This window comes from Fukomys damarensis, unplaced genomic scaffold, assembly GCF_012274545.1.
Source record: "Fukomys damarensis isolate Sample0158 unplaced genomic scaffold, DMR_v1.0_HiC HiC_scaffold_20, whole genome shotgun sequence".
Classification (NCBI taxonomy): domain Eukaryota; kingdom Metazoa; phylum Chordata; class Mammalia; order Rodentia; family Bathyergidae; genus Fukomys; species Fukomys damarensis.
In genome coordinates, this window is record NW_022900932.1 from 21,915,261 (window position 1) to 21,936,835 (window position 21,575).

Sequence of the window (21,575 nt, forward strand, 5' to 3'; positions counted from 1 at the left end):
ATATATATATATATATATATTAAAAGAAACAAATGAGTTGTAATTTATTTTTATGACTGAAATGATCAAGGAGAAAGACAGCAAATGAATGGCAAAGTGAGAGTAGTACATATACCATCAAAAAAGAAAGGGCTGGATATTTAGCTCAGTTGTGTCACCGCCTGCCTTGCAAGGGCAAGGTCCCAAGTTCGATCCCTGATACCAAACAAAAAACCAAAACCAAAACCAAAAAAGAATCAACCCCTTGCATATCTAAATCATTCTTACAAGAAAAAAAGCATAAGGGCCGGGGATTTAGCTCAGTGGTTCCGCCGCCTGCCTTGCAAGCACAAGAACCAGTGTTTGATGCCCAGTACCAAAACAAACAAACAAACAAACAAACAAAAAACATGAATCCCAATATGAAATTAAGGAACTCAGTAACCTAAATAAATATGAAAAAGGGCTATCCTACATCTAATTAGTGAAGCACAGCTCACATTAATTCTGCCCATATATAATTTCTCTAAAGTCAGTGCAGATTTACTAAAATGGCTGATGTCCATGGTTAGCAAAGGTATGGGACGGGGATTTCCATAGACTGCTGGGTGTGAGGTACACACCAAGGGTGACCTGTATCCCAGAGCCACTGGGCCAGACCTAGCTTATGCATGGGATCCCTTCATGCTTATTAATAAAATGCTTTTTTCACAGTTGTGTGTGACCATCTTAAATTTAGGATTTGGGGATGGCATTTTTGGCTATGTATATTAACAGCCTACAAAAATTTGAGTTTGCAGTAGTAATTCAGTACTAGAAATTTATTCTAGAGCAATAACTAGTCACAAAGACTTGCTCTGTTAACATACATTCAACAACATAAATTTTTGTTTTGTTTGTACCAGGGATTGAACTCAGGACCTTGTGCTTGCTAGGCAGGCAGCAGCACCACTGAGCTAAATCCCCAGCCCCAACATAAATGTTTAACGGAGATTAAATAAATATAAAATTAATCTTATTGACTTTGTTGTTGTGTTTGAGATAGGTCTTTCTATGTAGCTCAGGCTGGCCTGGAACTCACTGTGTAGCCCAGGCTACACACCTCAAATTTGTGGTGATCCTCCTGCCTCAGCCTCCTGAGTGCAGAGATGACAGGCATATATTACCATGCCTGGTCATTTATTTTTAAAAGTAAGAAATCTAGCCAGGTGTGGTATCACATGCCTGTCCCAGAACTCTGGGAGGTTAAGGCAGGAGAATTGTAAATACGAGTTAAGCCTGGGCAACTTAATGACTTAGCAAGAACCTGTCTCAAAATTTTAAAGCACATAAATAAATTAATTAAGGAATAGGTATGTAGCTCAGTGAAAAGGCCCTGAGTTCAATCCCTAGTACCATGCATGCAAAAAAGGTAACAAATCTATGTGTTAATGTGTAAAGATGTCCATGAACGAGTGAGTAAAAAAATCACTTTACAAAAACTAATACGACTTATTTTTATTTCAAATATATACATGGTGAAATTCTTGGAGAATATATACTAAAATATTAACAGAATTTAATTTGGGGAAATAGTTACAGGTGATTTTTTTTTTTTACTTTTTTTAAATTGGAGTTTTAATCAGTTTCTAAAAACCTATAAAATAAATGATCAGAAAAATAGTTTTAAAGCATCAAACTTACTTTTTTGTAAAATCCTAAAGTCTGGAGAATCTTCTATTAAGGTCCCTTCCCTATACCACTCAACTTTGGGGGAGGGCGCCCCTTTTACTCTGCATTCAAAGACAACCAGCTGACCTTCAGAGGCTGACAAATTTTGCAGCATCTAGGATGAGAAGAATATTGTTAGAACAAAAAAAGTGCACAGTTTGGAATCTAGTCCTAATGCTGAATTTCAGAAAACTTTCACCATCTCCTCCATAGTTAACTTTTTTCAAATACACATGCCCAGCAGCTTTGATTTTGTAGATGTACATGGAGTCTACGTTTGAAGATGGAATCATTGCATACCTGTAAAGCTCTTTCCTCTCTATTTTCTTCCTTTACCTTTGTTAAAGGGCTACAGAAATTTATTAAATATGAGGCAAAGCATATGGAGCAGAGTAGCTAATTTTCAGTGATATATGTTCTTAATGCCCAAGTAAAATTAGGTTTCCAGAAATAACAATAATGATTTTTTTAAAAACTTCAGCGAGTATCTACTAGGTGATTCAATATGGGAGTAATGTATTATTCTCCAAAAGAATGTGGCCATTCATGAGAGCAGATCGGTAGCTCAAATAATTAATTTTGTCTTCTCTTGCTTTGCCTACTTCACATTTTGTTGTCTTAGAAATTGATTTTTGTTTTTGCTGTTTTCTTTTCCTTATATGGCCTTTTGTTTGTTGATATTGGTGGTGCTGGAGATTGAACCCAAGGCCTCACAGAGGCCAAGCACACGCTCTCCCACTGAGCCACGGGTTCAGCCCTCTTGATGTAGTCTGTACAGTGTAACCCTGCTGAGCTGTTGAGGAACATGAGCAATGACAATCTTTATAAGATCCTCGTCACACGGGGGGTCTTACGTCATTCTAAAATAGGTCTCAGTGCTGAGAAGGAGTCGTTAATACTTCCCCACGCTTCCATGATGAAGGTCTACCAAGCCATGTAGGATTGTAGAGTATCAGTGTATTCCATACTAGACTCATGACAGAAAGGAATATATATTTCCCTTCACACTACATTCTCATTCATTTTGATTTGGGAGCTTAAACTTGCACATTCCATTTTTTTTTTTTTTTTTTTTTTTTTTTTTTTGGTACCAGGGATCGAACTCAGGACCTTGGGCTTTCGAGGCAGGTACGGTGCCACTGAGCTACATCCCCGGCCCAAAACTGCACATTCTTTGCTGTGGTTGGTACTTCATTTGCTTAGGAAATGCTTCATAGGCATGTGTGTAAGCCTATTTTTTATTTTTCACTTTGGATCCAAGACTGTAGACATAAGATTCTGACTAAACTTGCTTTACAAACTTTTTATGCAACAAATGCTGAGAAGTCTATTCTTACAAATGTTTGGTTTAATAGAAAAGCCAATAGTTTTATTGTTGCTGCTTTTGTTATTCACTCATGACTTGTGAGATTTTTTTTACAGCTCTTGTGTGAACAACTTATGATATTTTGCACATATCTGTGTCAAAATTATAGCATTTATCTAAAATAATAGGGAAAGCCACACAAACCGTAGCAGGAATAAGACTTTTTTTTTTTTTGAGACAGGGTCTCACTATGTAGTTAAGACTGACCTGGAACTCACTATGTAGCCCAGGCTGATCTCGAGCTCACAGTGATCCTCCTGCCTCACCCTCCCGAGTGCTGGGATTACAGGTGTGTGCCACCACACCCGGCGGAATAAGATTTATTTTTAATTTAGAGGTATATGGAAATTTTTATAACAGCCAGGGGGCACTGTAGTTTGAGGTGTGTCGGAGTTTGCGCTGTCCTGAATTTGTTCACTGAAGTAATTCACAATGAGAATAGAAGAGACAAATTTCTGAATTAATAAAGAACTATTTGATCCAAAATCTGACTATTCCTCATTTGCCCCAAATAACATATAGTGATAAGAATGAAAAGGAGGAAGTACCCATGAGTCTCTGGTGTTCCTGGCACACTGATGGAGACATCGTCTGTCCTGAGCTCTGAGCAAATTCTGTGTGGAAACGGCAGCTTTGGGGCCTAGTGAAAACTCTACTGACAGTCAGACATCTGGAATTCACACACATGGAGTTTTTATTTCTTCTTGAGACAGACATATTAGGGCACCCCCAGGTGGCGGTGGCAGAACAAACAGAATAAATGAAATATGGCACATTTGTAAAACTGATATAAGCAAAATGTGGTCAAACTTTATTCTCCAACATGGCTTGCAGTTCGGCTCACATACATAAGCGAATGGTTTGTCCTGCAGAGGATACATCAAAGCCTTGCTTGCAAAGGACTTCCTTAGGAAGCTATGCTCCTCTCAGTTTAAACCAGCACTAGTTGGTTATTATTATTCGTTTCACATTAAGAACCAAGACTGGTGCTGTGTTTGAGAAGCTGGTCAAGATACTTGAGGTTCTCCAGTGTGTGGAGCAGGCTCACGAATGTCTATGATGGGAAATGGAAGATGATTCCAGTGTGAATCAATATTCAATAAAGGAGGGCCTAAGAGTCATCTTATTCGCCACTTAGAAAGAGTTACTGGAAGTTATAAGGACAGTGATAGTTGTCACTGCTGAAAACCATGCTTTTCTACAAAGTCTCATAAGAAGGAGCTGGCTCATACTGCCCACGTCAGGGTCCATATGAGCTGCATTGTTAGAAGGTAATGTGGAGGACACTACCTGTGTTCATCACAGCAGAGGTCCTTGGCTGATCCCAATGGCATGATGCTATGGTGTGGATATGGGAACAGCGTGTCCCTTCTTCAGGAGGTGGGGCCTAACGGGAGGCCACTACTGACCCTTTCCTTCATCCTGGCTCCATGTCTCACCGCATGATATTCTCCCCCGCCATGATTGTGTGACTGCGATGTCATCTTCTGTGAGGTCCTCACTAGAGCTAAGCCATGCTCTTGAGTATCTAAACTTGTGAGCTAGATAAATCCTGTTCCTCTAGAAAGTACCAAGCCTCAGAATTTCCTTACAGCAACTGAAAACAGATTAATACACTTGATGTATACAGACTTGATCATATTCACATTGACTTACCTAAAGGCAAACGAAACTGTCCCTGACTGGCAAAGATTAAGTTAATCTTTACTAGGAATTATGGATCTGGACTAAAGTCACTATAACCAAAGGTCCATAACCTCCTGAGGTCAGCAATGTTCAAAGGGCAAATTCTTCTTTGTGCCATTGTACTGATCATTCGAGATGACGTTCTTTGTAGGATGACTTAACAAAAGCCTTGAAAGCATGTCTTGTACAGCCAGTCGGCATTGGATTTATTTTCTCTACCCTTCCTCTGAAAGATTGATTTTCTCTATTCTTCCTCACTCTGAAGCCACACAAAACTCCTTCTTATCTGAAGTGGATGCATTTATCAATAAATTGACCACGTTCCTTCTGTCTGCCAAACTTTGGGCCAGGTGCGCTAAAAGAGGATTGAGAGGATCCAACTCCTGTATAGTAGATTTCTGCCCACAAATAAAATGCAGGAATGTCCTTGAAAAAAAGCCTCTCTCTGATTGGTGAAAAGGTGTCAGCCTCAAGGTTCATTTTGTCATTTTATTCATTTTTAAAGTCTAGTTGATATTTCTGCATCCTAGGATAGTAAAAGTGCCTTAGGCTGAAATTGGATCAATGTAATTTTCACTGATAAAGAGCTGATTGAAATGTCCTTTGATCCCTCGATTGTCGTAGGTGCCCATGCAAGAGTTGAATCAGAAAATTTTCTGGAATTGATGGGTTGGGGACAGGGCTCCATGGAATCTTCAGAAATCCGACTCCAGCTACTGCCCAGATCTCTTTCCTGCCTCTGCTATTATATAATGGAGCCCTCTTCAAATTCTCACTTCCCCTGCCCCCTTACCCTCTTCAAATTACTGCTGAAGCAGCTGGAGCCGGGGCCCATGCTCCTTGAAAGCCCGCCAGAGCAGCTGCTGTGGAGTGGGAGCAGCGATAGGGGCGAGATTCTAATTTGATCGCCTCCCTCCCTCCACTCCCCAGCGCCCCCCACAGGAGCTGGCTGGAAGCGCTGTCTTTTCGCACGGCGTTAAAGAGTGTGAGGACACAGGTGGGCTGGGGGGTAGCCCTGCGGCAGAGTGCTTGCCTGATACACGTGATGCCCTGGGCTTCTTCCCCGGTGCAGCAAATAAACAAAAAATTCTGTGAGTATCGTCTGTTAGCAGATCAAGGAATACTATGTGGAATCCCACAGAGGCGTAGTAAATGGACTCTAACTCTACCACCATTTTCCTGGGCAACCTTTCATGTTCATTTTAGCCTTTTAAAATAAGAAGGTAAGTACTTCTGTACAACCAAAGAAGGAAAAAAAAAAGTTAAACAAAACACTGCTGTCTACCTGTTGCTTAAAAAAAAAAAAGGGCTTTTTACCATAATTGGCAAAGAAAGGTTTTGTTGGGCAGTAGAGAAAGTGAATCTTTGGGGCAGAATTGCCAGAATCACCAAAGAAGTAAGCAGAACAGGAATAACCTGAGTAAATATATGCAAATGACCTGTTTTCATTGTTCAGAGCCAGGCGACACCATCAGTGGTAGTTCTGACTCAGAAGTTCGTTAATGACACTGGCAGTGACTGTGACCTCAATCTTGCCCTTACTGGCGGACTAACGCAAGTGCGCCATTGCTGATAAGTCCTTCTGGAATTTGAGTCACAACCTATCCTAGTGCTCTAAATCTGAACAATCCTGCTCCCATTTATGGAGGCAAAAGCACAGATTCAGAGGGTGGAGAAAGACTCCTTACTGGAGTCTGGGTCTGTGTGCTGAGGACTGTTTTCTCATATGGCAGACATCACTGTAAAGCTTTTAAAGATTTTACCTAACAAACATCTAATGATGAAGTCATTTTCCTATTTTTATTTTTCAAATGTATCTGCATCTTTATCAATGTATCTGCCCGTCAGCATATTATTATTAGAAGGAGGCAACTGGTCACGACACAAAAGGGACCAAACCTGATCCTCTCATTCACCTGTGAAATGTAGAGTAAATGTTAAAGGTTCTTATCAGATCCCTTTCCCCTTCTTCTTGTGGTGCTGAGGCTTGAACCCCGGGCCTCATGCTTGCTAGGCAAAGGCTCCACCACTAAGCTATGTCCCTATCCATAGATTCTAATAATAATAGCTTTGGAGATAATATTGCCTGTATGAACTTCTATCTATTTATTAGAGATGGCTTTCAAGGTGATAGGGACAAGCAGAAAAGTGAACAATTTTATCTCTGATCATAGCACCAGGTGCATTCTCTGGATGATAGGGATACATGAAAAGCAGAGACCCTAAGATTTGAAGTTGAGAGGTGATAAGGACACCTCTGGTGTCACCTATCTGGCTGGGTGATGGTGTTGAGGATAGGAAGAGAGGAGGCTTTACTGGGCTTGGGTGTCAACTATTCAGTGGTTTACCTGCCTTTGAAGAGTCAGCACCGTCTCTAAGGTGTGAAAGAGGAGTGTGACAAATTAAATTAAGTGTGCTGATTTCTAGCACTTATGCTGTATGTTAAGTCTAAGTGCCTTAGCAATAACAATAAGAGATAACAAGAACTAGCTCTATGAGCTATATTTCATACATATCCACAAACACACGTCTGCTTACAATTCCTCATCAGAGTCTTGTATCCACCAAGTCACATGTTACTTTCCTACTTCAAATCTCTGAAAATAGTCAAGCTGAAATCTCAGGTACAAGTTCTAGGAAAAGAACCTGAAAAATCGAGAGACATCTTGTCTCATGTAAGAAAGTGTCCTGAATGATGTGGAGGTGGGTAAACACGGCCCATTCTTGCTGGGTATTGGAGGCTGTCTTGGATGAGCCAGTATGGTGGCATTTCCCTGAAATTGAGCCTTCTTGGGGAAGCTGTGGATTTAGCTCTTACTTTAAACATGAGTACTTGCTGGAAAAGACCATTTTTGCCATTTACCTTGCAAATAGGAGTTCTAAGCTTCAGCGCTACTGCTATTTTGGGCACGATATTTCTTTGTTGTGGGAAGCTGTTCTCCTATGTACCGGGAGAAGTTTAGCAGCATCCCTGGATGCCATCAATGCAACTCTTCAGTTGTGACAACTAAAACTGTGTCCAGACATTCTTTATTTCTTTCTTTATTTTTTTGTTTGTTTTTTGAGACAGGGTCTCACTATGTAGTTGAGACTGACCTGGAACTCACAATGTAGCCCAGGCTGGTTTCGAACTCACAGTGATCCTCCTGCCTCAGCCTCCCAAGTGCTGGGATTACAGGCATGTGCCACCACACACGGCCAGACATTCTTTTGGAGAACAAAACTCACCATGGTTGATAACTACTGCTCTAAACCACACATTTCTTAGAGGATGAAATCTCTTTGAGCCTGTTTGCTATTTATATAACAGACTATAAATCCAGGCAAAGAGTCTACTACGGGGTCTTCATAATCCCCCCAAATCTAATGTGACTCAATTCTTAAACCTTTGAACTGTTTTGAACAACAGATAAATATACTCTGTGTTATATAATGGTGGATAGACCAAGAAGTAGGAGAACTTGTTTCTAGTCCTCATTCTGCCACTAACTAGTCCTGTGACCTTGGCAAAAATAATTTAATCACTCTGGCTCTCTCTTGGATTTTTAATTTGTAAATGAAAGTGCCTGACTGGACTTTCCAGTTCTAAATACAAAGACTATGTGTGTCACAATTTGCTGATAGCACAGTAGCTGATACCAGGGAGCAGAAAAAGAAAGCTCTTTGTCCTTGAGAGAGGTCTTATGTTAAACTTCCCAAGAGCATTTAACTCCATGTCCTTGAGCACTTGAGACAGATCCCTGGAACCAGATACTTCTGAAAGTCCAGAGAAAGCTCTGGAGTAATAAGTGGCTGGAATCGGATCACCTGATCTTTGGATGTGGCTGTCTCAAAGCCTAAGACTGGTCATTGAGATCACTGTGGTGAGGGGGAATGCTCTGATCATTAAAAACTGTTATTAAAGCTTGGTGTGGGTGGTGTACACTTGTAGTCCCAGCTACTCAGGTGGCTGAGGCAGGAGGATGTCAATCTTCAAGCCAGGCTGGGCAATTTAGCAAGACCCTATCTCAAAAAGAGGGGAAGGGGTAGTTGCTGGGGATGTAACTCGGTGACAGCGCTTGCCTAGCATGTGTGAAGCCCTGGGCCCCATCTCCAGTACTAGGGGGAAAAAAATAACAAGGAAAAAAAACCAAAAAACCCAGCAGCAGCAGCAGCAGCAGACACCCAACAACAAAAAGTACCTATAATTAGAAATCTGGAACTCAAAGTGATGCTGAAAAACCCTAAGCACCTTTTACTGTACATACATGAACCAAAAATACCAAAATAAGATCTGTCAACCTTGGGTCTGTAACTCTGTGGAGGTTCTCTGGTGTCTTTAAAGCCAGGCCAAAAAGAAAGAAGTCATGTTTTGATTACCTTTGTAAACACTGGAGCCGCAATGATAGGTTTTCCATCCAATCCTTGCAAATAGTTGGTAGGACTCTGGCACTGTTAGAAGGGAACCAACAACAGATTCATTGTGACTAGAATTATTACCTGGATTGATAGATACAGCAGATTTACAGAATCTGATATATAAAATTAATCTCAAGTCAAAAGGCATGTCTTCTCACTTTATGAGTCACAGCCTTCAGATTTTAGGTGGAATTGAGGGCAATCCTTTGTAGGTTGAGACTGTAAAACGTGTGCTGGCCACCCCGGTGCTCAGTGCTGGAATCCACGCAGTTAACACTGATTCCCTGAAGTGATCTCATAAAACCCCTAGGACAGCACAGATCACAGTGGAAAACCAGTGGAGTAGAACTAAAACTCGATCCTTCTGCATTACTAAATAGATTAGGTAAGTAATTCCGATTTTTCAGAAGAAGAGGTTGGAAATCAATATATTTAAATATATTTATCATCAAGATTTATTATCAATGTGGGCCGGGGATTTAGCTCAGTGGTTCACCGCCTGCCTGGCAAGTGCAAGGTCCTGGGTTTGATCCCCATACCAAAAAAAAAAAAAAAAAAAAGATTTATCATCAATGTTATATCAATAACATTTTACAAACATATTTAGGCCATATGATTTAATATGCTTTAAAGTAGATACATACATATATATTCTTATATGTGGATAGATATGCCTGGAAGTATCTGAAACTGCTGAGAAATACTCCTGAGGAGTGGTGGAGAACTTTGATTAAAGTTTTTATTTAATACGCTCCTGTAGTTTATGAATTTTAAAGTACTGAGCATATATTATCATTATTAACTTGAAAGACAAGAGTCTTTGCTACTATCTAAAAAATAACTTCCTGCTTGCTCTCTCTTAGGCAATAAAATCTTTTGCAGCTCCATGAAACTGAGTTTTCTGATGTAGAGTATCCTGGGCCTGTCCAAGAGCTGGTAGCTCATCCTACAAATAATTGGCACTCTTGATAAAGCCAGAATGTCGGAGACTAATTTGCACAGTTTCCTTCCCTGTGATATTTGCTGATGAGGCTGGGCCAGTGAGGACCGCTGCTGTCACACATCAGGAGCACAAAGCTCTTTTCACCCTGACAGAGCTCTACAGAGGACAGCACCATCGTGCCTCATGAGATGGTCAGGGTCACAGCGCATGTCCATCACAGCCCGCGTGTTTGTGTTTCATCTAGATTCTGTACCTGCTGGATGGTTGGCACTCTCGGGTGGGCCACCAGAGACTGGGCTGCAGGCACTGCCGCAGGAATGGCTGCAGAAGTAGTGGGAGGTGGTGACACTTCATTTGGCTTCTGGATTCTGAAAATGATTAAGACGTGTAGATTAGAAAGCAGAGCTGTATCTATTTGTGAAAAGTCTTTCAGCAAAACTAGCAAAGCCACCACTGTGGAGTGTTGGAGGAAATCAAGCTCTTGGCTTGACAGTATTCTACAAGTGTTTACGGAGAGCTTTGGGCTGCACACTTTATTAGGCAAAGCAGACATGAAGATGAGCAAGACTCAGTTCTTGCGGGGCTACTTGAAGTGTAGTCAGGGAGTCAAGCTTATTAACAGCTACTTGAGATTCATGACAGAAGAATGGGCAGGGGATAATTCTTTTAAGATCTGTTTTGTTGTTCTCTATATTTTCTCTTCCGGTTTCAAGGAGGAGGCCAGGGTTTGTAGATCTTTGCCAGTGTAATTTTGGCATGTCAGAAAGTGGAAATAACCGAAGTCAACAAACTCTACAAATTACGCACATTTTCTGGGTGTAGTGGCACACACCTGTGATCCCAGTACCTGGGAGGCTGAGGCAGGAGGACTGGCGCGAGTTCAAGGCCAGCGTGGGCTACATAGTGAGTTCAAGGCCAGCCTGAACTACATAGTGATTCCTTGTCTCAACGAATCAAAACAAAAGTAAAATAAAAAAGAGAGGCCGAGCATTCCCAGCAAAGCGAGAAGCTTGAAAGGAAGGGTGAAAACGAATCGCGTATTGTTGGAGTGCACGTCAGCAGTGGGGAGCCTGAGGTGGAGGAGGGCGCAGGGAAGCCTGCTTGCCAGGCTCCTCAGTAAGGCTTTGTAGGTAGGCTGATTTCAGATAAAAAAAAAAGTTTGTCTTATGTTCAATTTTTGTTTTCCCTTAGAAACTCATCTTTTTTGAGAGGAAAATGATAGGATCAAAATGCTTTCTTAGAGGGTACTTGGTTATAGCACTTTCCAGACTGTAAAAGAAAGGCTGCAGCGGATGGGAAGACCTCGAAGCAGGTGACTGGCAAAAGGCAGGAAAGGAAGCAGAATTGGGCTGAAGCCAGGAGAGCGGGCAGAAAGGGAGTGAAAGGGGAACTCTTTACTCATCCGTGTTTGCGCAAAAGCTGAAAGAAAGCAAATTATCATCGCAAGATAGACACATTTTAAAGATAAAACATGATTTTTCCCTCTTGCGGAGCTCCCCCTCTGTCAGGAAAGGCAGAAAATGCAAACGGCATCTTTCTAACCACTCTCCCGAATACTGCTGTTTGCTACGGGTAATCTCAAGCAACCATCATCACCTGTGTCTGATTCCAGGTCCCATGACTTCCACCTGGAATGCCTCCTCCCCTGGTTGTGGGGGTAGCCTTCTACTATTCCTTTAAGATTTATTTTATAGCTGAGCATGCTGGCTTGTGTTTGTAATCTCAGCTACTCAGGAGGCTGAGGCAGGAGGATCTTAAATCAAGGTCAGCATGGCCAACTTATCAAGACTCTGTCTCAAAATAAAATAAAAAAGACTGAGGATGTAGCTCAGTGGTAGAACATGCCCGAGGTTCTGGGTTCAATCTCTAGTACTTCCCAAAACAAAACACAAAAACTCAGTTTATGGTCAAAATTCTGTGAAGCTTTTCTTGATTTCTTCCTCCCTTCCCAACTTAAAAATAGTAGTTTGTGCCTAGTCTTACACACACTATGTAAGGGAATCACAGTCTATTCCATTTCATTATTCTTACTATTTAGATGCTTTCATACATTTCTTGCTATTCTTGCTTCGTGTCTCTCTGCACTAGACTGTGAAGTCTCACAGTCTTGAAGGCAGGAAGCATCTGAGCTTTCATAGCATCCACTGCATTTAGCACAGCACCTGGGGTAGAGTAAGTGCTTAGTGCGTGGTTGTGGAAGGTAATGAATGGATGGACATATTTTTGTTCAGTATTCGATACAACCAAAAGGTTGTAACTTCTCCAGATAACTCATTTGTATGTTTATACTAAATAAGTAATTATAGTAATAAAGTACATACAATTATATGTAAAGTTATATATATTATAAATTATACACACACATATATATTTAGGGTTATGAGGTTTTGTGTTCTTGAGAAATTTAAACATGAGTTCTTTTAAACCACTGGGTATTCACTTTTTACTCTGTAGATAAAATTATGATGATTTTTCAAAGGTGATACTTTGGTTTTAACTATTGAGAATATTTGAATTAACCTGTTAGACAAGACTTTAGCAAAAGACATAGACTCATCTCCAAATCTGCTCTGCTCTTTTCAGTTAATTTACTTATTTTTAGGTCATACCCTGAAGTCACCCTTTGCAAGGTCTAGAACCAGTTTGAAGGTTTTGTTTTTCCCCAGGGTGAACGCTACACCCACAGTCCTTTTTATTTGTATTTTGAGACAAGGTGTTGCTGTTTGCTTAATCTGGCCTTAATTTGCAATCTTCCCGCCTTAGCTTCCCCCATAGCTGGCAGTACAGGTGTGTACCACCACGTCCCGCCAATTAGACGTTTTCCTGGAGATCTCAGAGTGGGACGACTACAGGATAGAAAAGTAGAATTACCGATTCATCTCGTCCTTGTTAGGGTCCCCTTCTGAGTCAGAAGAAGAAACTCCTGGAGAAATAAAAACAAGACTTGAGGTTTTGAAGATGGTACTTGCTTAAGCCACTTCCTACACTGAATTTGAAGATCTGCAGAATCTTAGACTTAGAAATTAACTCAGTGATTCTCTACCCTAACATTTAATATGACAAATGAAGAAACAGACCCTAAGCGGTAGGAGTTGCTCAAGGTCACATCTCGAGTTAGTGCTAGAGCCCAAATTAACCGGTCCAGTGTCTAATGTTCGAAAATGGAAAACATCTGCTGATGTCTATGGACTAGCAGAGCAACCTCTCATGCTCTTGGCTATACAGATTGAATAAAAGAAGAGATTACACTGGATTCCAAACATTGTAGGTGTAGGTGGATGCTCTTCCGTCCTGTCCTAATATTAACAAGTCATTCTTCATCTCGGGCGTGGGGGAGTTCGAAGTCCTGTTGCCATAAAGAGAGAAAAAAAAAATGCAGCAGCAATCCAATCTCAGCGCTGTTAGCAGAACCTTGATCCCGGATTTACTTCTCAAGATAGTGAATTCCAGGAAGATAGAACAGAGCTAAATCGGGAGGTATTTATTGTACTCTGAATACTTGGGATAAAAACATATAACGTACCTATTCATTTATTTACTTAATAAATGTTTATCAAATATTTACCATGCCCTTGATATTATTTAAATACCAAGAGTTAAAAAGGAGGAGGAGGAGAAGAAGAGGAAGAGGAAGAAGAAGAGGAAGAGGAAGAGGAGGAGGAGGATGAAGCAGCACAAAACAGTCCTGGCCTTGCAATCTAGCTGATAAATGGACATTCATACCACAATAATGCAATAGTCAAATGCTAAAGCCAAGGCATTTGTAAGGTATTATAGTCAACAAAAGTGCTAAAGAATGTCCTCAGGAAAAAAACTCAGAGGATGAGACAAAATAGGAACAAAAACTTAGGTAGATACATGAGCAAAATAAACCGATTTCCTCCTTGAAATTAATCACAGAAGGTTGGTGCTGATGCAGAGGCCTTTCAGATGCTCCCAACCAGTGTCCCTGCTTCCTCCCTTGGTTTCTGGCTGTGTATTCTCCACCTGCAGCCAGAGTTACTCTGTTCAAACTGAGATTGTTCCTGTCTCGGCTCTGACCCCCCAGATTTCCCATCTCCCTAAGGCTAACAACCAAAGTCCTTGTGATGACCTAGCAGGACTTACATGCTCTACCCTCCTGTCTCCTCCACCTCAGCCCACCTGCAACTGCAAACCTCTGTCCTATTACTTTCTACCTGGCTTGCCCCATGCTGCTCACACTGGCCCATCTGCCTTGGAACCAGCACACTTAACTCAGAGCCACTCGACTTGCTGATCTCTCTGCCTAGAGTGTTTTTTCCTTGAATAGTCTCGTGGCTCACTCCCTTGCTTCCTCCAGACCTCCATGCAAATGCCTTTCATGAGGTCTTCACTGGCCACTCTAGTTAATCACAGTCCACACACACACACACACACACACACACACACACATACTCACTCACACACACACACACACATCCATCCATACATACACATTATAATGTAAATTCATCAGTATAGGAATCCAAGGATTTTTGTTTGCTCAGTTCATTGCTATATCCCCTCTGCCCAGAAGTATGGTAGAATAGGCCCTTAATAAATATTTATTTGGTTTGGTTTGGTTTTGAGAAGGGTCTCACTATGTATTTCAGGGTGGTCTTGAACTCACTATGTAGCCCAGGCTGGCCTTGAACTTGCAACTGGGCCTCTTGCCTCAGCCTCTTGAGGGCTGGGACTACAGACTCAAACCTGATTAAATTTATGTTCTACTAATAATTATCATCTTTTAAGAGTGTTTTACTTTACCTTCTATATAAATTTCAGCAGAAGTTGAGTCTGTCCCATAGATGTTAGATGCAAAGCAAGAATAACGTCCCGTGTCTTCCTCGAAGGCTTCGGCGATGGTCAGCGAGTGCAGGTTTCCAGCCTGGACGATCTGAAGGTCTGGGGAATTTTCAAGCTCCTTGCCTTCGCAATACCACCTACAACAGAGGGAACACAACCATGGGACACACTGGAAATACGAGTTAGTAACACAGAGGGCCCCAGATGCTTTCTTTCTTTCTTTCTTTTGTTTTGACCCCAGATGATACTTTCTAAGTTGAAAAGAGACTTAATAACAGACACGGCTCCAGGTATTTTCTAAGAAAAATACTGTGGCAAATTTAATTTAGAGTCAGAACATTAAATAATCTTTGCTACGGTATTGTTTGTAACCAAGGAGAAGAGTTGGCAGCGTTCAAAGCCACAAGGACACTTCCCTCAGGAAATCAGGAAGCGGCTCATTCAGAATGATGGGATTGAGAGGAAACGGGGAGAACGCATGTACAGCCACCTTTGAAGAGCAAGGCCTTTGGTGGGAGCGTGGTTTCTCCTAAGTGATTTTAAGCATTCTGTCCTACGCATTAAATACCTCAACTAGATGGCACCGAAGAGCTAGAAAAGGGATGTGAAAAGGGTTCACTTATTCCCCGCTCCTGAACTGCCTCTGACCTAGTTAAATGAAAATGGATTTGCTGTTTCTTGAATCATTGGAGCAAGGAGGATGGGTCATATTCTCCCAGGGGTGGACCAACCCTGGCAAATAACCTACCTTAAATAAATTTCTATTATGATATCTTACTTTACTTCTATATACTTGAAGTTAGAAACTTTTATTATGGCATAGTTGGGGCCAAAAGTTCAGAAAAATAATTTTTATAAAGTCATTTAAAATGTAAGAGGTATGTAAGAAAAAATGAACATTTATATTGAAATAAATGGAAGTACTATTTCTCACTTAATAGATTAGCAAAAGGTGAAAGTGTGATCACCCTCAAACACTGTTAGTGAGAATGTAAAATGGGATAACCCCTATGAAAGGAATCTGGCAATACTGCCAGAATTACAGATGCATTCATTATTCTTGTTCACAAAAACCCCACCTGTTGGAATCTATGATACAGATAAACTTGTGCACACACTAAGTGATGGTTGTACAGGGTATTCACTGAAATGTCAAAAGTCAAGTGTCCGTCATTAGGGGACTGATGTAATTAACCACGAGACAGCCACATGTGACACTCTGCAGCTCTAAAACAAAGAATTAGAAAGATCCGTATGTATTGATATGGAAAGGAGCCTAAAATATGCAGGTAAATTTAACATTAAGGTGAAAAATAGTTGTTAGCTTTGTGTAAGAAATGGGTGTTATGGTTCCGATTGTGTCTCCCCCAGAAGGTAGCTGAAGTCCTAACCTCCACTATGTCTGAGAATATGACCTAATTTAGAAATGTTTTTTGCAGACAGAATGAAGTAAAGACAAGGTCATTAGGATAGGCCCTAACCCAGTGTGATGAGGTCCTTGTAAAAAGATGAAAACCCACGTAAGACCGGAACGTCATGTGAAAGAGATAGAAACTAGAGTGACACAGCTACAAGCCAAAACACACCAAGGGTCGGCAGCCACCCCCGGAAACTACAAAGAGGCCAGGAAGGATCCTATCTAGACTCTTAGGTGCAACAGGGCCCTAGCAACACTTTATTTCAGCCCTTATTCTTTCAGTCCTTATTCTCTGTGAGAGAGTACATTTCTCTCATTTTAAGTCATCCGATTTGTGGAAATTTGTTGTGGCAGCTGTAGGAAATGGACAGGAAGTAAGAAATACAAAGAAAACTAGAAAGAATAAAACGAAAATCAAATGTGACTGCCTACCGAAGTGAACGGAAACAAGATGGATAACGACAGACAGGAGTGAGATGTTTCACGCACCTCTTCTATTGTTTTCATTTTTTGATTATTAAATGGACATAATAAATAAATAATTATTAAATGAACATAATAAAAAGTAGTACAGTGGAGAAGTATTACAAGTATTCAGTGTAAAAAATTTTGGTAGTTACCAGTCTTTACTGTCTTCCAGATCTAACTACTCAGAGTGTTAGCTTCTCCTCCCTCCCTTTACAAAGCAAATTTCTAAAGCACTTTAAGGAAATCCCACTTGCTCATCTTCCGAAAAGTCAAGTCATTCTCCACTGTTCCATAAATATGTCATGGTCACCTCCACCTTCAAACCTCTGCTCATGTTTTTCTCTCTGTCTGAGATGCTCTTTCTCCAACTTTCAGCAACTGTATATACAACTCATCTACCAAAGCTGGACTCATATCTCACCTCTTGTACAAAACTGCATTTTACCACCAACTCTCAATGATAGTTATGTTTTCCAACTTTACTTTTAAAAAAAATACCTGTGCCACATCATAACATGACTCGGTTTATATACTGTCTCCTATTGTTCTGTATTTTGGAAATTTATTTTTTCCTCTTATTTTGTGCTGTTAATACAGATGAATGGCATTCAGTGTGACAATTTCTCTTGACTCCTCCATTGCACTGGACTGTAGGTTCTTGGATGGGACAGATAAGGTTTTAGATGCTCTGCATCATCCAGAGTGTCTGACACACTTTTCTATCCATTCTCTCTCTCTAGGCCATCTTACCTCAGACTGTAGTTTCATTTATCTCCACTACTTGGGAAAAGATCTCAAATTGGTCTTTCTAACCCTGATTTCTGAATTTTTTTTTTTTGTACTGGGGATCGAGCTCAGGTACAGCACCACTGAGCTACATCCCTGGCCCCTGATTTCCAGAGCCCATCTCTTAGCACTCTTCCCTTTGTATGTTCCAACCGCACTTCCCTTTCTGTTCCATGAGCTTACTGAGCTTTTCCCCACCTTGGCATTCCTGTACTTTCTGAAATCTTCCTTTCCCAGATCTTCACGCAGATAGGACTCTCTCATCAGTCAGACTTCAGCTCCAGCTCAGAGAGGCTTTCCCAGGCCTATTCCTGATGCAGCTCCTTTTTCCTTGGTTGCTGTATTATGCTCCCTTCTTTTGTAATCGTCACAGCAGTCCTCCTTATATGAAATCATTTTATTTATTTACTTTGTCACTTTTTTCTCCCTCAGTAGATTGTAAGGGTCCCTGAGAGTACTTTACCATTCTTATTTATCATTTCTATTCCAGGATTATAATTGTGCCTTGGCACATGGTAGGTAGTCAGAAATTAAGGGTTTGGCTTATTTGTTGAAAGACCAAAAGATGGGGAAATTTAATAGCTAATATTTTGTGAGTATTTATTATTCCATTAAATTCTCAGCCAGTCTCTGCGTTCTCTTGTGGCAGCAATAGTGCACAGAAAACACAGCGGCTGAAATGGGTTCATAAATCTCCTTGGACATAAATCTCACCGAGTTTCCAAGAAGCATGTGTGACCAAATGCTCAGACCATTTGTGGTTCCAAATACAAACACTGGGCAATCCAATTCAGTGTGACACACTGAACCTGTGTCTATCTTTACTACCTTCCTGATAATGTCCCTGAAATGAGAATAAAGCAATTTTTAAAGGTACAAAGTCATGAAAACAAAAAGGATGGGAGAGGAGACAAGAGTTTCCGAGACCTCAGAAACTTCTGGAAGACGGAAAGCAAATCGAGAAGCCAAGTGTGGTAGTACACACTTGTAATTCCAGAACTCAGGAGGTGGGGGCAAGAAAATCACAAGTTCAAGGCCAGCCTGGGCAATGTCTTGCTAAACCCAAACTAGAGCCAAATAGAGGAACAGACTGAGGAGCTAAGAGAATTGAGAAATGTGCGTACCAAGTGCCTACTTGGGGATATTAGTGCAAGAAGAGGTCAAACTGTGCAGCAGAATCCCAGAAAGTTTTGGGATTTGGAGGCGCAAGATTGCTAATTAAAAAGGTGGAGCATGGAACTTAAACCAGGGAAATTGGTTACAAGTTTAGAAAATGAGCTTTAGGGGCTACCATCAGGTCACCATCCCTCATCTGAGCCGTTAGGGGAAGAAGGCTGAGCCAGCAGTTCCACAATGGAGCAGGAGAGAGATTCGCTAAGAGATTTCTCTAGGACAAAACAAATGGGCCTAGTGGATCACTTGAGGCTTAGCCGCATGGAACAGAATATTTAGAAGTTTCACAAACCGATTGGAGAATTGAGACAAATTTGTGGTAGAACTTAGCACATAAAAACAAACGCCAAAACCAAGACAATAAGCACCACAAGTCAAAGTAAAAAGTAGTGCTTTTGGCCCTCCCGTATCTGTGGGATCCACACCTTTGGATTCATCCAACTGAGGAACACCCCAAAAACATTCAGAAAGGAAATTGTGTCTGTGCTGAATATATGCAGATCCACTTGGGCCATTATTTCCTAAATAATATAATGTAACAACTATTAACACATCATTTGTGTTGAATTAGATATTATAAGTTACCTAGAAATGATTTAAAGCATTGGAAGCTCAATGGTGGAGGGCTTGCCCAGCTTGGGCCCAGCCCTTGCTTTAAACCCCAGTACCAGCAAAACAAAATGAAATCAGCAAAACCTATATATTGGAAAGATGTGTACAGGTTATATGAAAATAAGAGTTTTACACAAGATACTCAAGCTTCTGTTGATTTTAGTGTCCATGGGGAAATCCTGGAATGCAACCCCTGCAGATACTGAGGGATGGATTGTGCAAGCAAGGAAACATTCACTTTACCCTACTAGGCTTGGCAGTGAATAATCATGTGGTAATAAGAAAATAAACATTAAATACCTTTTTTTTCTTTCTTAGTTTTTGGTACCAGGGATCAAACTCAGATCTTGTGCTTGCAGGGCAAGCAGCAGAACCACTGAGCTAAATCCCTAGCCCTACATTAAAAACTTTTAAAAACAACCGTGTTGATGATATTGAGGTGACAAAGAAGGGGAAGACGGGGGTGTTGGTTAATGGAAGGGTGCTAATCCACCATGGGACAGAATAGGAAGTGGCTGGGAAATAGCTTACATTAACATACCATGCAAGAGCATTTTAAGCATACTGTAGTGGTTCTCAAAGAGTGGGTGACTTCTGTGAAAACAAGTGAGATTATTTGACCTTTTCCTGTGTTGACATTTACACCAGTGGAGCAAAAGTCACAATGGGCAAAGTTGCCAGCACTTCAGCAGCACAGATTAAAGCAGTGTCATAAACCTGTCTTGAACCCTCCACTATACTCACTATAAGAAACCAAACCAACCAAAACCAAAAAATAGTTCCTTAGTGAAGCAATAAACATCAGTGCTTTCGTTACACCTTAACTTTGACTTCAGGTCTTTTGAAATATTCTGGGTGGTGAGGTGAGAAGTGAGACCAAGCATTTCCGGTGTACAGGGGAGAGCATTTGGGCACTATTTGGGTTGAGGGTGGAACTAGCTGCTTAACGTATGAAGCGATATTTTAATACGAAAAAACAACCAGCAGACAAGTTATGGTTATTCAGACATTTTCTCAAAAATTAAGGAAGTAAGCCTGCCATTTCTAGTAAAAATAAAATATTTGTTGCCAACAGGAAAAAAAATGGGCTTACCAGGAAAAATTAGAAAGCTTATATCCCACTCTGTGAGTACAAGGCTTCCTAATACTTAAAGACTTTTAGAGGAAATAAGTAATCACAACAAATGTGATTTTTTTTGATATTGTGTAGTAAAATAAGTTATCTTTTTAAAGATCTACATTACTTACTTATTTATTAGTACTGGGGATCTGACGCTTGCGAGGAAGGCGGCGGAACCACTGAGCTCAATCCCCAGCCCTACATATTTATTTTCTAGATAACCAGTATGGAGTGTTATTCACTTTAAATTCAAGATAGACCATTGGGTGCCGGTATAGTAGAGGACAACAGTTCATCGTTATGGTTTCTGATATTGCACAGCGACTAATCTTTAGGAAGTTACTGCTAGCTGAATGTTGGTGTATTATTAAGTAAGAATTGTCACAGTAATCTGAAGAGGCTATTTTAATATTCTTCCTGTTTCCAACTACATATGTGTGTAAGGTTGGCTTTATTTCATTAACTTTAACCCAAACGACACAGTACAGTAAACTGAATGTAGAAGCAAATCAGTATGAGAATCCAGCAGAATTCTAAGCCAGATGCTAAAGAGATTTGCAAAAAATGTAAAATAATGTTATTCTCTTCATTACATTTTTTTTTGCCTTGGAAGAGTGTAGCCATTAAAAAAAAAGTCATAAAGTTATTTATATTAGTGTACTTATTACCATTATTTAAAAATGAATGAATAGGGCCAGGGATTTAGCTCAGTGGTTCCACCACCTGCCTTGCAAGCACAAGGACCCGAGTTCGATCCCTGATTCCACACACACACAAAAAAAGAATGAATAAATATTTGAAACATTTCTCAGTTTTAATTTTTAATATGATAAATAATTATAACTCAGTTAAACAAAACCTCTCTTGGGCTTTAATGATTTTTATAACTGTAAAGGGGGTCCTGAGAACCCAAAGTGTGAGAACCACTGGTATATTATTCAGAAATTTAGAGGAAAATAAACAGGAAGCTGCTTAGAGAGTTGAAGACGGTCTATTCTTTAATACTATTTGACTTTTTGAACAATGCAGTTCCATTTATTTGATAAAACAGATATAAATGGCTATTTCAAAACAAAGAAATACTTCCCCTCATATAAACATTGCAGGATTA

The 21,575-nt window shown here is 40.5% G+C and overlaps 1 protein-coding gene across 1 annotated transcript in view; it reads right to left on the bottom strand.

The window, feature by feature from the left end:
* Nucleotides 1-21,575, bottom strand: part of Mypn (myopalladin) — an 85,717-nt gene that overhangs the window by 41,033 nt on the left and 23,109 nt on the right. Inside the window, exons 3-7 of the mRNA XM_010605626.3 lie at nt 14,850-15,025; nt 12,954-13,005; nt 10,336-10,450; nt 9,101-9,172; nt 1,663-1,804 (exon numbers count right to left, since the gene is read on the bottom strand). Of these exons, the coding sequence (XP_010603928.1) occupies nt 1,663-1,804; nt 9,101-9,172; nt 10,336-10,450; nt 12,954-13,005; nt 14,850-15,025 (557 nt within the window). The remainder of the gene's footprint in view (nt 1-1,662; nt 1,805-9,100; nt 9,173-10,335; nt 10,451-12,953; nt 13,006-14,849; nt 15,026-21,575) is intronic.